At 46.2% G+C, this 15,764-nt stretch overlaps 1 protein-coding gene across 2 annotated transcripts in view; it reads right to left on the reverse strand.

Annotated features, from left to right (window-relative positions):
- Positions 1-15,764, reverse strand: part of CPAMD8 (C3 and PZP like alpha-2-macroglobulin domain containing 8) — a 1,947,746-nt gene that overhangs the window by 1,802,103 nt on the left and 129,879 nt on the right. For both annotated transcript variants that reach the window (XM_069649211.1, XM_069649210.1), the window contains exons 2-3: positions 3,724-3,875; positions 2,265-2,287 (exon numbers count right to left, since the gene is read on the reverse strand). In XM_069649211.1, the coding sequence (XP_069505312.1) occupies positions 2,265-2,287; positions 3,724-3,875 (175 nt within the window). The remainder of the gene's footprint in view (positions 1-2,264; positions 2,288-3,723; positions 3,876-15,764) is intronic.

Consider the following 15,764-nt stretch of genomic DNA (forward strand, 5'->3'; position numbering starts at 1 on the left):
ATAGCACCAAAATGAACGGTTTCTCTATCCCTGGGTATAAGACGTCGTCGATCGACACTGTTGTGGCTGCCTAAGGGCCAGACTCAATTTTGCTGCTGCCTTAGATGACTGCAATTTCTCAAGGTTTTTGTCTGCTTTTGTTCCAAACAAAGAAGAACCTTCAAAAGGCATATCCAACAGTCTGGAATGCACATCAGGAGCAAACCCTGACTTTCGTAGCCAGGCGAATCATCTAAGCATTGTACCAGCAGCCATAGAGCGGTTAATACAGACCACAGTGTCCACACCGGACTGTAAGGATTGACACATAGAGTCTTTTTTGTCCTGAATAATGCTCATAAAACCATCCCTTTCTTTTTACCCTTTGGGATGTGCTCAGATGCCATGGCAATCACCTCCCACAAAGTGTAGATGAACTTTTCTAGTGCACAGGTTGCATTGGCTGCCTTCAGCACCATGCTCCCCGCAGAACAAACACTTTTTCCCATAGCGTCAAGCCTTTCATCCTCCCTGTCTGGAGGAACCATGGGATAGGCTTCTCCCTTAGAAGAAGTGGCTGTTTGAACAACAAGGCTTTGTGGACCATTGATTAAGGTCTGTATTTCTTTGTGAAGTTCTTGTGGACTGTAGGAGCGATATCCTTTCTTTTCCAATTTTCCAAGACCCTATTCTTGACTGCGGTATGAAAAGGAAGGATTGGGTTCTTAGGTGGCTCCTTATCCAAAATATCAGTCAAGTCATCTTGTTCATACTCAACAGATGACCTACCCCACCCCAGGTATTCTATTACCTTTGTCATCAATGATCTATTATAAGCAACACTGTGTCCTGTGCCTTCAGGAGTGCAAAATTCAACAGTATCCAGACCACTCGCATCCTTTAGGGTGTCTAAAAGGTCCTTCATTTTTGATTCCTGGGATATTGGCTCCTCTGGAACACCAGGAGTGCCGTTCTCCAGGCCAAAACCATAATTAGAGCTTTCCTCCTCCACCTCCCCCTCATAAATAGAGACCATAGACTTAAAAAAAGTCTCTCTTGTCTTGCGGTTTGTAAACAACGGTTCCAAAAGGGATGTCAAGGGCCTCGACTCCAACAACTTAGATGTCGATGAACTCAACTTCGATGTCTTATGCAGTGTCGATTGGGTTGGAGGAGGAGTATCCCTTCGAGGCATCAAGGCCATGAGTGGCGCTCAAGATGCCTTAGAGTACTTCGAATCTTTCGAAGTCTTTGACGACCTGTTGTCCGCCCTCGAGCATGAGGTCTGCGGTTTTCATCAACTCCCTGTTGGCCTTTGGCGATGGGGTCAGGAGTCTGTAATGACGTCTTCGAAGGGGCTAATGGCGTGCCTTCTCAAACACCTCCAACATCTGCAGACAGAATTTCTCCAGTTCTGCCTTACTAGCCCCCTTTGGAAGCGTACCCGTTTCCCTTCGTGTGAGGATTCCGTAGAGGACGATCTTGAGCGATGATGCCTTTTCTTAGATCAACTCAAAGACGATGAATAGGAATTACGAGATCTTGAACACTTTTCACGCGTGCCGTGCTTCTTGGCCCAGTGTGGAGATCCCTCTCCCTCTTTGGCTCTTATCTTCTGCCACATTTTTTGTTGGGGTCACCGAAGACTGTTTCGGGGAGGGTTTGCCCAAAGCAAGTTTCCCCTTCTTCTCTTTTGAAGCTTTTCCAGTCATAGACTAGCACGAGCCACAATCGTCGATGATGTGGCCAGACCCCAGGCACCAGAGACATACCCGATGAGGTTCGGTTATAGACATTTTAGCTGGAACACTCAGCACATCTCTTGAAGCCCATTTTCGGGGTTTGGATCAACATTTTGGGATACAACTCTCAAACTATGCAGTTATCGAACACAGTGAAGCAATGCATTGTTTCCAGCAGATTGCCGGAAGAAAGTAACTGAGGCAACGGTGCGGTGCATGCCTTATATACCAGCGTCAATGTCATACTCGAGGAGGACAAATGCCCGCGAAGGACACAAGGCTGAAAATGATGACTCACGGCGTCCTCTGCTGAGAAAAGTTTCAGAGCTGCAAGCAGGTTTTCACAGATTATCAAAGATGAGGAATATGTGGGAGGGCACAATCCATTCAAAATTGTATTACATATGTGTATGCTAGATGGGAAGTAGAAAACGTTTACTTGGCGATAAATGCCTGCACAAGTAAAATAGGCATCTTGAGTCAAGCGCAGTGCCACAAAATTTATGGAGTAAAACCAGAACAAAAACAGTACTTTGGACTTACCTTAAGCTTGATTGACCCTTTGTCTAAAACACAAGACAAAAAGAGTAAAAGAAGGTGCAAGAGAGCGATAGATAAAGGGAGTGGTGGTACAAAAACAAAGTAGGACAAATGAAAGAAGGTAGAATGTGAAAGAAACAGAAGAATAAGAAAGCAAGATAAATAGTGAGAGGTATAGTAACATGTAAAAACAAGGTGAATAAGGCAAGTAGAACAAGAATGAAGGACGGAGTAGAGAAAAGAAATAAAAAGAGAACATTAGTACTCATTGTGAATATGTGACTGCATAAGTTTTAACACTATATAAATACCCTGTATGAAATGAAATAAACAGACAACTATCATCTCGGTCCCTTCTTCAAAACATGTTATAACAATCAATTCACATAATTAACATGTTTACATTTCAGTCTTATCCTATTTATAGCATATAATATATATCGATATAACATATCATTACATCATAATTATCTCAAAACATGCAATACATATTAAATCTTTCAGACTCCCATTTTTTCCACTGATCACAAAGCCCTGAAAATGTAGTCTCACTCTTCCCTGGTGAAGAAGTTCGTTTATCCCAGAAGGTATAGGATTTTTCTCCACCTCCTCTTCAATCTTTCCATATTGTGTCCTCTAACATACATTTGCACATGGCCAATTCTTCGCTGTGACTCCTTTGTTAGTTGGCTCTGTACTAAGAAGATCACCTTCCAGTTGTCATAAAGGGGAATCCAATATTATTATCTGGCTAAAAATTCTTCACTACTTATAGGCATTCTTGAGCACATCTCAAGGCCATCAGGCATCTGTAACATGATTGAAGTACCACTGCCACACCATAGTAACTGCCCACATGCAATATTGCTTACCAATATGGGCACATTTCCTTCACTCTCTTGGGAAGATTTCCTTCACTCGCTGGATCTAATTTAACTTGATCAAAGCACCAATGATTTTTATTGCATTCAGCAAATCTCTGTTATGCACCCCCCTCTGTTTCCGTTACATTTCCCTCTGTAGTGAGACTTCTGTTCATCTGCCTCATCTCTTGCCTTACCTACCCCACCTGCCCTTCCATTTCATCTTCTTCCCTATTTGCGTTTCATCCCGTGGACTAAGATCTGGGTTTTTACCCAGGACAGGGTCACAATTCATCTCTTTTAGGACACGTCTTGGCACTGTAAGACCACTACTGTGCATTATATAAAACACTCAACATAACATAACATTTAGAAACATTTTTAAATCACACATTTCTCCACTATGGGATGGATCTTCCTCATAGTCATAACAGAGTTTTCCAAACGTTATGACTATAAGAAAGATAGCCATACCGGGGGGGAGTAGCGCCACAAGTAAACCACATTTCCATTTGGATTCTCGTAAAGGACACGGATACCATTTACAAATAAAAATGTCACAATCACAGAAGTTATAGTAATGCCCCAAAAAGACTTACTGAGAATTGTCTGATGGCCCTGAGCCACCACCTCTCCTTTGACCACCAACTGGATCTGTACATTTGTTTCCTTTATGGTGTTGAAGATGGTCACACTAACAACTTCTTCTATCCCTGACCGGAACACAGAGGGCGCTGCTATTAAATATCCCCTAGAGGAGAAAAGTGGGAAATTATTCATACGTTAATATTACATATAAAATCAAAGGGGCAGGATGCAACTTACAGCAGAAGCACGCTAGCCTTTTTATCTGTTTTTGTATCGCAAGGCTTTTGGAGAATTACTGACCACACTGCAGGTGACCATAAAACAAGCATTTACTTAGAAAAGTGAATCACCACACAACACTTTTTAGGAATCTGTCAGAATTGTAGAACAGACTGAATTCTCAAGTACAGAAACTCAGTATTTGATCGATTCAGAAGAAGACACAAAGAACGTGTTTTAATCAAAGCATATGAATGAGCTAAAAATGCCCATTGTGCAGAACTATTGGTCCCACAATGAAACAGGGGATACAATGTAAATAATATAGTCACCATATGTTTGATCACAACATACAGTGCTGCAGTGGTCCAATATATAACATTCTCTCAAAATATTGGTCAGATTTAGGTACTCATCATGACATGGAATATATTATTTTAACACTCTCAGTGACATGCAAAAAAGTGATGATTCACCATACCAAAACATGAAACAACTAACTGGTTATTTACACACCATTTGGGATTTTCAAAATATAGCTATAACAAAGCTTGTGAATTAGGCAACAGTAGAACAATGACATTTCAGGATTGAACAATAAAAACAATCAAAATAAACTTATGAATAAATGTTCTACCCAAATTAATCATCAATGGGGGGAGACCATTTCAGTAATGTCAGACCTGCAAACTCCAGTGTCTAAGACCATTGATATTCAATCAAAAAGAGGGCTAAGACAAAGCCTACACTACCCCTGAACACTCGATTGAAGACCATTCACATGAAAAAAGGTATTGAGATCTTTTTTGGAATACAATAAGTGAAGCTTTCCTACAAGGAGGCAGTAAGATCCTCTAATTAAGACAAGAAGCGAGAACATGGGCACATTGAATGGAAGGGGTGAACAACACGCTAAACACGGAATATATGGTGTCCTCGGTCTCACTGAGACATGGTTTACGGCCAGCTCTGTCACAAGCTTTGACACTCTCCTCCATGACGGCTACAAGATCCTATCCGTGCCCAGGTCCAATCGTTCCAGAGTGGGTGTAGCCCTGATCTTGCCTGAGTGGATTCCTGCCTCTGTCATTCCGACGGAGGCCTACTCCTCTTTCGAATGCCTCGTCTGCCAGCTCTCTCCCTCTCCGAGCCATTCCCTAACTGTGGCCACCATCTATCGGCCACCTGGTCAGATCTCCTCCTTCTCCCTGAGTGGGCGGGCCTCTCCTCTTCCCTCCTGGTCTCGACCACTCAACTCCTCCTTCTTGGAGACTTACACATCCACCTGGATGCTTCCTGTCCTTCCTCTGGACTCTACCGCGCCCTCTGCGACTCTCTCTCACTCTCTATCCTCCCCTCTGCCCCGACTTACTCTGCAGGGCAGACTCTGGATGTTCTGATCTCTACAGACCTTCCCCTTTGTGTCCCTCTCACCACTCCTCTCTCATGGAGTGATCACTTTCTCCTTTCTTCCTAGCTCACTCTCTCCACCCCTCTGACCAAGCAACTCCAGCACTGCCACCTACCTTCTTCGTTATCCGACCCATGAAGCATGTGTCAGCTGAGGCTTTCGCCACCACTTTCTCACCTCCCCTGCCCCTTCGGCTGACTCACACCCTGACTCAGCCCTTTCTATGCTCCACTCTGCGATATCTGATAGGCTTGATGTTCTTGCCATGAGGATCTGCTTGAAGCCCAAAGCTAAATTCAACTCCTGGTATGACTCAGACCTCTGTAGAGGAGGTCCCAAATAAAACCTGCACTCCAATCATCCATTTTGAAGTACCAGGAACGTTCACACCAAAATATGTGACGTATGATGAACAAATAAACCAGCAGAGAGCCGCAGTAAGGCTCTGCCCAGTGCCTATCAGGAGAACAGCACCTATTGAAGTACCAATACCAAGAAAACCATGGACAGTAAGGTATCCATTAATAAAACCCTGCCAACAAATGAACGAAATGAAAATTGCCTAAGTACAGTCCCGGAAGAAACCAAAAAGGTCTTAATGGAAGACGAATGGTGGCGACACAAGGACCCAGACTGACTCACAGATAGAAGAACTGACGACCCGAGAATGATGCAAAGAGATGAAACGCCATGAATAAGGATATCATGGACCTAAGGTGAAAGGACGATGTGGCAATGCAAAAAAGTTTAAAGCTGTAAGCAAGATGAATACATTCGACCAGTTTACACCTGTAAATATGCTTGGAACCACAAGAAAGCTAAGAAAACAGTGTGGCTGGCTATGCTTAGTAGAAGAATAGTGCGGCAAGCGCCATTATACATAATCTACCTCAAAACGAAGCACAGTATTATAAGTGTATTTCTACTTTGCACAAGAAGCAGAATCAACCCATGTTACTAAAGGCCAAATGAGAAAGATTCATATTTAGCAAAACGAGAAGAGACAGCTGAAACGAAACTCGGCAGAGGCAACTTGTGCTAGGAAAGCCAAGGACATACTAATAGAAGAAGCGAACAGTAGCTACATTTAATTGAAACTAAGAACAGAATATCCTGCCTCTGAAAGGTCAAGATAAGAAGACGTAGGCAGGTGGCGGGCTAAATGAGAATCAAATACACCCAATTGAGAGAAAAGAGACAAATTCACGGTGTAGGAATCACGTGAACAGCCGAGCAAGAGGAAGCAAGGGTTCACACCTACTTGACCAGGCGGAGATATCAGAACTTTTCCAGGCAGAAGATGCAGTCTTGAGGCCAACCACAGTGAACTAATTGACACATGGCTACTAAAGTGATGATTGATTGTAACCATAATCAGAGCAAGGCTGGGTAACTAAGGGGCACCCTGCACCTGGCCAAACATTCTGCGTGCTGCTAAGCGAAGTGGAAAAGTATGCATGGGGTTGGTGCCAATCACAATGGACCAAATAATCTAGGGTCCTATAGTTAGTACAACCAATGGGACGTCATACTTTTAGTGACATCTACAGTAGTCATTTTTTAAGGAAGGGCTTAGATGCCCACCTGACAGTGTTTACCCAATCCCCACACTCCGTTACCATATAAAGATATAGTACCTATAGTAAAGTTACTTTTTCCTAACCAACAGAATTGCTTGTTAACTTTTGAGTGTTACACGTCAATGATGACGAGTTTTGAGTATAAATGTTACAACTTGTATGAAGTTCGTTGGCGTTTGAAGCGAGAAGGACAATCACATCACTGCTGAGATCCATAACTCCCTGTTTTCTGTACTTGTCATTAAACAGACTCCCTTTGCCAAACCATTGTGTTGTCCTTATTGATTGGTGTTGGAGTAATTAATCTGCACCCCCATCCATCTCTAGGGTGCAGCTATCTCGTCTTAAAGTACTTCTGAGCAAACCTCGGCTCTATGGGCCGGCCAGGGTCTCGGAGTACACCTCATCACCCTTAAATGGCGTGCTTCCTGTACATCCTCTGAAAAACTGGCCTGCCGCCTGCTCCAAAGGCAATACCGGCTCCCTGTCTGCACCAAGAAGAGAGTCCTCATCCATGCCTCTGCGGCATCCAACAACTCGGCCAAACTCTTTAAAATCTGTAAGGAGCCGGCCAATCCTGCTGCAGTCTCTACCTCTACTGTCCCCTCCCAGGCCCTCTGCACGGCCCTGGATTCTCATTTCATCTCTAAAACTCAGGACATCCTGTCCTCTCTCTCTTCCTCTCCTCCTCCTCCTCCTCCCTCTACTCCCCTTAATTCATCTGGCCCTTCTGTGGCCACCTCTCCTCCCTCCTTCTCTTGCCTTTCCTCTGTGATCCCCAGACGAGGTTTCTAGACAAGTCTGATCTATGAAAGTCTCGTCAAAACAGGTTCTCCCCTGTTCCTCTGAAACCATCTAGGACCACATCGACTCCCTGGCTCCTGCTTTGGCTGACTTCTGCAACCACTCCATTGCCACTGGAGTTTTCCCTTCCCCACTGAAGCACTCCCTTGTGTACCCTCTCCTTATGGAATCCCCAGCTGATCCCTCTAACTACCGCCCAATCTCCATCACTCCTTTCCTGGGCAAACTCCTGGAAAAGCTAGCCATCTCCCAGCTTGATCTTCACACTGAATTGGTTGGTTGTCTCCATGAACATCAGTCTGGCTTCAGAGCTGCCAGAAGCCCGGAAACTGCTCTCCTGAACATCCGTGAAGACCTGCTCTCCAACTTTGACTCCAATACCCCCTGTGTCCTCATCTTACTTGATCTCTCTTCTGCCTTTGACACGGTCAACCACGCCATCCTGCTCAACCATCTATGTGATAACTTGGGTATCACCGATCAGGCCCTGGCTTGGCTGACCTCTTTCCTCTCCGATCGACCCTCCAGGTCCAAGTTGGGTTCTTCCTCTCCTCTATCTCTATCTCTACCTGTGGTGTTCCCCCAGGGGTCTTGTCCACCGCATTGACGCTCTCTGCCCCAACTTTCAGTGCTATGCGGATGACACTCAGCTCATTTTCAGGCTCCCTTCTGCCACTTCTTCTTCTCTCATCTTTGACTGTCTGTCCACTATCCAGGAGTGGTGTGCCGCCAACGATCTCTGCCTTAATGCCAGTAAGACTGAGATTCTCCTCATCGGCACATCTGCTCCCCCCTTTCCTGTCGCTTTCTTGGCCCACTTACTTCTCCCACCTGTGAGGCTATAAAACCTCAGGGTCATCTTCGACTGCACTCTCTCCTTCTCTCCTCACATCTCTGACGTCTCTAAGAAGTGTCACTACCAGCTGCACCTCCTCAGAGGTATTCTTCCTTTCCTCTCCTTCCCCCAGAAGCTCACTGTCTCCAGAGTCCTGGTTCTCTGTAGGCTGGACTACTGCAACAGCCTCTTTTTCTAAATCTGCCTGCTTCTACTCTCCGTCCTCTGCAACTCATCCAGAACAGGACGGCGAGACTTGTCCTTGGCCTCAAGCCCAGGGATCGTATCTGAAACTGCACTGGTAACCTAGCTACCCTATGATCTCTGACCCAGGTGCCCTCCCCCGCCAGCTGCACCCTTGCACTGCCTCCCAGGCAACTCCTGCACTTGGGGACCGTTTTCTGTAGCTCTACAGTCCCCATCAGCTCTTGACACTGCCTGCACTTACTCCTGCACTTCCCACTAGCTGGCCACACTTTTACCTATTGTTTTATTTGATTTATTCTTTACTGTTGAACCTATCTATTGCACTGCCCCTTCCCCCCCCGCACTTACCCTTTCAACCCTACCCTGCACTTGCACAATGTCAATGTCACCTGGCCGAGTAAGTTTGTTGTCTTTGTCTTCCCTCTGTTCCCCCTCCCCTGCCTTGTCGCGCCTTGAAACACCTGTGCATAGGCACGTTATAAATGCCATATCATGCATTTCAACTATTCATTGGTGCTCAGTAAAGGTTGTGTGTTTGATTAAAAGTCATCAATTGAGCCAATTGAGCATGATTTTAATAGAGCATTAATAAATATTGTGAATTACAGAATCCTTTGTCTTTAAGTGTATTTACTGGAGATTTTGCAAGATTTTCATTCAGAATTATTTTCTTTCAATAAATTGCCGAATACTGTTTACACCCGTCATGGGCTTAGCCATCTTTCCCACACATGAGAGTCCGTTTTGACATGAACTATTTCTTTCATAGTTTTGCACCACATATTGCCTAGCAAACAATTTTTCCATCTCCCGCTGAAATTCCCCAAAGTGTCAGAGTAGTGGGTCATCCCGGTTTACTAATGGTATCGACCAGTCTGCTGCGCTGCCTCCTAAATATGAGAGAACAAAGGCGACTCTTGCACTATCGTTAGGAAAAGCCCCAAGCCGGCAAAAAAAATGGAGGCGACTTTAGTTCATGAATATAGCCAACTTATAGGGGTCGCCGGTAAAGCGTTTGTGCAGGGCCAGTTGCACTGTACCTGGAAGAACCACTTGAACTGGTGGTGATTGCTGCGGCATGGGAGGATGGGCTAGTCCAGGTAATGGAACCTGACCTGCGTGGGTCTGAAGCATTTGTCTTGCCAGGTCGTCAGTTCGTTCTCGAGCTACAATAAGGTCCCTTCTTTAAGCATAGGGTTCTCGTCGGGAGGCATGGACTTCTGCCCGTAATTCCCCCAGTAGCTGAGCCAACTGGTCTGTTTCCGAGGTTTCCATAACACCCAGGCAGAGATTCGGGAAGGCTTTTTGTTACACTCACTTGGTCTCTGCGGGGACATTGGGGCAGCCCTCCCTGGAAATGGCTTCCCTTTGTCAGGTTGTTTCCCCTGCTCGTGTGTTGTGGACTGCGCTGGTTGTTGACACTGCCCCTGTTTAATGATGGTGATGGCGAGCTCTCCATCCTGCTACTCACTACAGGGGCGCTCTAGATGGACCGAGTTCCTTTACTGGTCCATGTGCGTGGCAGCCCAGACCGGCTGTGACTGAATCACTCCAAAGGTAAGTATCCTTTTAATAATGTATTTCCTTGATTATTGTCTGTATCCTTTTATAATGTCTCTCCTTCACTTTCTCCCAATAGGTGATATGCGGCCCAGTGGTAGTTGCGGTGCAAGAAGCGAGCCCCAATGGAAGAGAAGGGAGTTCCTAGAGGATGCTGCATGTGCAGCCCAACTCTCTCCTAAGTCCACGTCCGACCTGGATGCTCTCCTTAGGCCACACCCGACCTGGATGCACGTGGAGGCCCTGCAGGCGGAAACCAGCACTTGCACCAAAATAAAAGTGTGGAGGGCACACTTACTCATGAGCCTGGTGCCAAAGGCGCCAGGATTGGGTCCAACTGGACCCTTTATGTTGTGGAGTCTGTGGTTCTTGCCCAGTGGCCATGACACATATTTAGCAACACCCGATATAGTATGTCCAACACGCTAGCAATTGTTCGCACTGTTTTTAGTTGTCCCGATTTTCATCATACACTGCTTGCCAGAGCCAAAACTCCAACACAAAGCCTGGTTCTAAGGCAGGTTTTATAGCAGAGAATGGTGCTGCACTGACACAAAACTCTGGAGAGTGTTGAATCTCTGTGTTTAGTGTAAGAGAAACCACTTCCCCAGGGCATCTGGCAGGTTTACTATTGAGCAAAAATGTTGTCGTGGGCCTACCCCAGAAGCATATAAGAACAATGCTGACATGGTGACATGCATGGTGGTATTATGTTGCTGTGGGTGTGTTCAAGGTCTAGACGATTGTGTGCATGGCCGAAGGCCTTAGGCCATGCACTCCAGAGTCTAGGCCTTGAGGACACCCTCGGCAGTAATGCATTTTTGACTGTGCATCAGTTAGAGGGTGGTGACATTTAAGGATTGGTTTTGGAGGAGGACATTTCAGCCGTTATAGGCCAGTGCTGCAAACAGAATGTGGGTAGTTTGGCAGTGGCACAATACTTTGTGAATGGAAGTGGGTACGCCCATAGTATGTGATTGAAAGTGCACAGGGGTGCAGGAGAGAGTGTTTTGTTTGTACATTATGTAAACTGTTGCAATTTGTTGCTGCATAGCTCCATGGCGGTGCACTGTGATTGGAGATGCTGCAGTGAAAAGTCACGCAGTGTGGGCACTGGGTGCAATGTTTGCATACTGTTCGTATGATAGAGAGTATGGTGGAATGGCAGCTTATATGTGCTTGGATAGTGTGCTGTGTGCACAATGCTTACAGTATGGGCAATGTTGTAAACACTTTGTGGTTAAGTTGGCAGTGACACAATCCTTTCTGAATAGAAGTGGGTAAGACAAGAGTATGTGAACGAAAGGGAGTAGGGGTGCTGGAGACGGTGTAATGTTTATACATTATGGTAACTGTTGAATGTAACGCGCTGCATGTCCACTGCGGTGTGGTGGTTGGTTAGGAGTGCTGGTGCCAGTGGTGCGTATGTGCATAGTGGTATTTAGTGACATGCTGACATGCATGGTTGCATTACGGTGTGGGGAATGTGTGCAAGGAGCACATCCACTGGAGCAATGTAGGTTCACAGTGCATGTGTCACAGGGTGGTGATCTTTGGCGAATAGGTTTGGAGCACATTGTTGACGTGCTACAGCACCACAAATGAGTTGCAAAGCGTGTATTGTGCGTTCTATGGCTGTGATGATAGTTGCAACATGCTACAGTATTTGGTGTGCGGCAGGAGATGGTGCAGTGAGAAGTTGTGTAGTGTGGCCACAGGGTGCAGTGTGTACGTAATGGGAGGATGGAAGTGGGTATGGGTGAAGTGCAGCTTATATGTGGTTGGTTACTCTGCTCTATGCAGATTTATTGAAGTAGGCCCAATGTTGTGAAGCTGTTGCGCATAGGTTACCATGACACAATACTTTGTGAATGGTAGTGCAGGCCGTGGTATGTTTGTGGATTCTGCTAAGTGTAACACGTTTTCGTGAATGGGTGCTTTATGGTGTGAGGGAGTTGGGTAGAAGTGCTGCTACGTTTCTTATGTTTGTGCATAATGTTAGGTGCTCACATGGTCGCTTGCTTGGAATTAAAGTGTTGTGGTGGCTGGGGAAAGGGCTGCACTGTTGTGTGCTTGGCCAAAGGTGTGCTGGGTGTGTGTGTGTTAGTGTGTGTTAGGATCTTTGTGGATGCTGCAATCGTGCATTCTTTAGCCAAAGTTTCTGATGGAGGAGCTTTGAAATCAAACGGAGCGTGTACTGAGAGCCTTTAATGGTAAATATGGAGTGGTGTATAGAAATGACAGTGTGCAATGCAGAGGTTTTGTATGTTTGAAAATTTGACAGCACCCAATTGAGGAGTGCTGTAAAAATGACCATGCAAATGGAAGAAGTATTGTGTGTGCTTTACTGGGCCGTGGACCTTAATGTAAATGGGAAAGCACACGTGCACATCCTGCCATTATGAGCAGGGTGGAAAGGGACGTGGAATTGTGGGAAATAGATAATTAGGATTTTAGGGCGTCCTTCACAGGAAGGGGCTGTACCATTTCGTCCTAATACTGTGTCGTGAGGGTGGTCGAGATGGAGAGATGCACAGTGCTTATCGTCAGTGATACCTTTGTGCACCATCTGCACAGGAGTTGTGTGCAAAGAGACGTTGCTGGTAATTTCGGGATGGAAGGAGTGGACGCTTTCTGGGCCTGTCAGGGTGACTGTAGTTTCGGCGGGATGGTTTTGCAGACATGTGGCGTCCGTCACAAATGTTGACTTTGTCGTGGTGCACTATGGAAGTCTACATTTGGGTTACATGTCGTCTGGACGATTAATCCGTCACCTGAAGAGGTTGCTGACCGCAGTGATGCATATTTTTCCTACTGCCAAGGTCGTTTTCTCATGCATAACACCAAGAGGAGTATGGGTCCATGACGGTGTAATTTGTCCACAGCCAGAGGTCAGAAGGTGTGCTATAAACAGAATTATGCGTGAGTTTATGCAGACTGCTGGCATGTTCTCCTCCCACTATGAGATCGCAAAATAGGCAGTGGTTCCGTAGGAATTGCATTTATTTGAGCACCATTGGTAATGCCGTTTTCTTTTACACTGTGCAAGAAGCATTGACCAGAATGTGGTAAAAAATGTGAGGAGAGGCAAACGGAGAGAAAAGGAAAAAAAAAAAGTTGCCAGCATTCACGTAAAAAAAAAGAAAAAATCCTTTATATATCTACGATGGAAGACCGAATCCCCTACCCAGTTTGATATTGTTTACCCTTGCATCATCCCTCTGCCCCCACCTCACTATCACGAAAAAGTTGTGGATTATGCAGTACTGTTTCTGTAGCAGCATCTAAAAAAACAAAATACAAACAGGCTCTTTTAAGAGTCGCCCCTTACCACAAACTCCCCCTATCGTGGTTGCAAGTTATTCCCTCATGCCCGTACGCAGTACGAAAACCAGGGATTTTACGGGTGGCGGCCATGGAAATGGAACTGTGGGGATTGTCCAATCAGATGCTTAGGGTGTGCCGGAATAGGAAGAGGGACTCCTGCTTCACTCGGGCCCAGTTCTCGACGTACTTGGGGACCCGCACATGCCACATTCAGCGCTACTCACCATGCTAGCCTATGGAAATGAGACTGTAGCGATTGTCCTATCAGTTGGTGACCAGGGTGTGCGCCACAGGAAAGCACGCCAATAGGAAGAAGGACTCCTCCTGCTTTACTCGGGGGCGCTCCTCGTGGTACTTGGAGAAAGGCACATGCTACTTTCTGCACTTCTCAGCATGCTGGCCAATGGAAATGGGACTATGGCCTTTGGCCAATCAGGTGCCCAGGGTGTACGTCACAGGAAAGACCACCAAGGGAGAAGGAGGAGTCCTGCTTCACCGGAGCGCAGCCCTCGCAGTCATTAGGGAAAGGCACATGGCACATTTTGCGCTTCTCACCATGGTGGCCAATGGGAAAGGGACAATGGGCCTCATTACGAATCAGGCGTTAAGGGGTTAACGGCACCCTTAACGCCTGATTACAAGGTCCCTTAGCGGCATGGTGATATTAACGCCTGCTTTTTGCAGGCGTTAAAATCCATGGCGCTAAGGGACCATGGTGCTAATTACGCCACCGTAATTTACGGTGGCGTAATTTGCGCCTTCCCCACTCCCATTATGCCCTATGGGGCAAAAATGGGAATGGGGAAGGGTAAAATGGGAAATGGGGATTTACCGCCCCACTCACCTTGGAATGGGGCGGTAAATCCGCCATCCACCATGGTGTAAATGTAATTTACACCATGGTGGTAAGGGTACGACCCAGGCGGTAATTTACCGCCTGGGTCGTAATGAGGCCCAATGACCTTTGGCCAATCAGGTTCTCTGGTTGTGCATCACAGGAAAGGGCGGCAGACATGTGGCGTCCGTCACAAATGTTGACTTTGTCGTGGTGCACTATGGAAGTCTACATTTGGGTTACATGTCGTCTGGACGATTAATCCGTCACCTGAAGAGGTTGCTGACCACAGTGATGCATATTTTTCCTACTGCCAAGGTCGTTTTCTCATGCATAACACCAAGAGGAGTATGGGTCCATGACGGTGTAATTTGTCCCCAGCCAGAGGTCAGAAGGTGTGCTATAAACAGAATTATGCGTGAGTTTATGCAGACTGCTGGCATGTTCTCCTCCCACTATGAGATCGCAAAATATGCAGTGGTTCCGTAGAAATTGCATTTATTGGAGCACCATTGGTAATGCCGTTTTCTTTTACACTCTGCAAGAAGCATTGACCAGAATGTGGTAAAAAATGTGAGGAGAGGCAAACGGAGAGAAAATGAAAAAAAAAAAGTTGCCAGCATTCACGTAAAAAAAAAGAAAAAATCCTTTATACATCTACGATGGAAGACCGAATCCCCTACCCAGTTTGATATTGTTTACCCTGGCATCATCCCTCTGCCCCTACCTCACTATCACGAAAAAGTTGTGGATTATGCAGTACTGTTTCTGTAGCAGCATCTAAAAAAACAAAATACAAACAGGCTCTTTTAAGAGTCGCCCCTTACCACAAACTCCCCCTATCGTGGTTGCAAGTTATTCCCTCATGCCGTACGCAGTACGAAAACCAGGGATTTTACGGGTGGCGGCCATGGAAATGGAACTGTGGGGATTGTCCAATCAGATGCTTAGGGTGTGCCGGAATAGGAAGAGGGACTCCTGCTTCACTCGGGCCCAGTTCTCAACGTACTTGGGGACCCGCACATGCCACATTCAGCGCTACTCACCATGCTAGCCTATGGAAATGAGACTGTAGCGATTGTCCTATCAGGTGGTGATCAGGGTGTGCGCCACAGGAAAGCACGCCAATAGGAAGAAGGACTCCTCCTGCTTTACTCAGGGGCGCTCCTCGCGGTACTTGGAGAAAGGCACATGATACTTTCTGCACTTCTCAGCATGCTGGCCAATGGAAATGGGACTATGGCCTTTGGCCAATCAGGTGCCCAGGGTGTACG

The sequence above is a fragment of the Ambystoma mexicanum genome, chromosome 1p (assembly GCF_040938575.1).
Source record: "Ambystoma mexicanum isolate Mex_15411 chromosome 1p, UKY_AmexF1_1, whole genome shotgun sequence".
Classification (NCBI taxonomy): Eukaryota; Metazoa; Chordata; class Amphibia; order Caudata; family Ambystomatidae; genus Ambystoma; species Ambystoma mexicanum.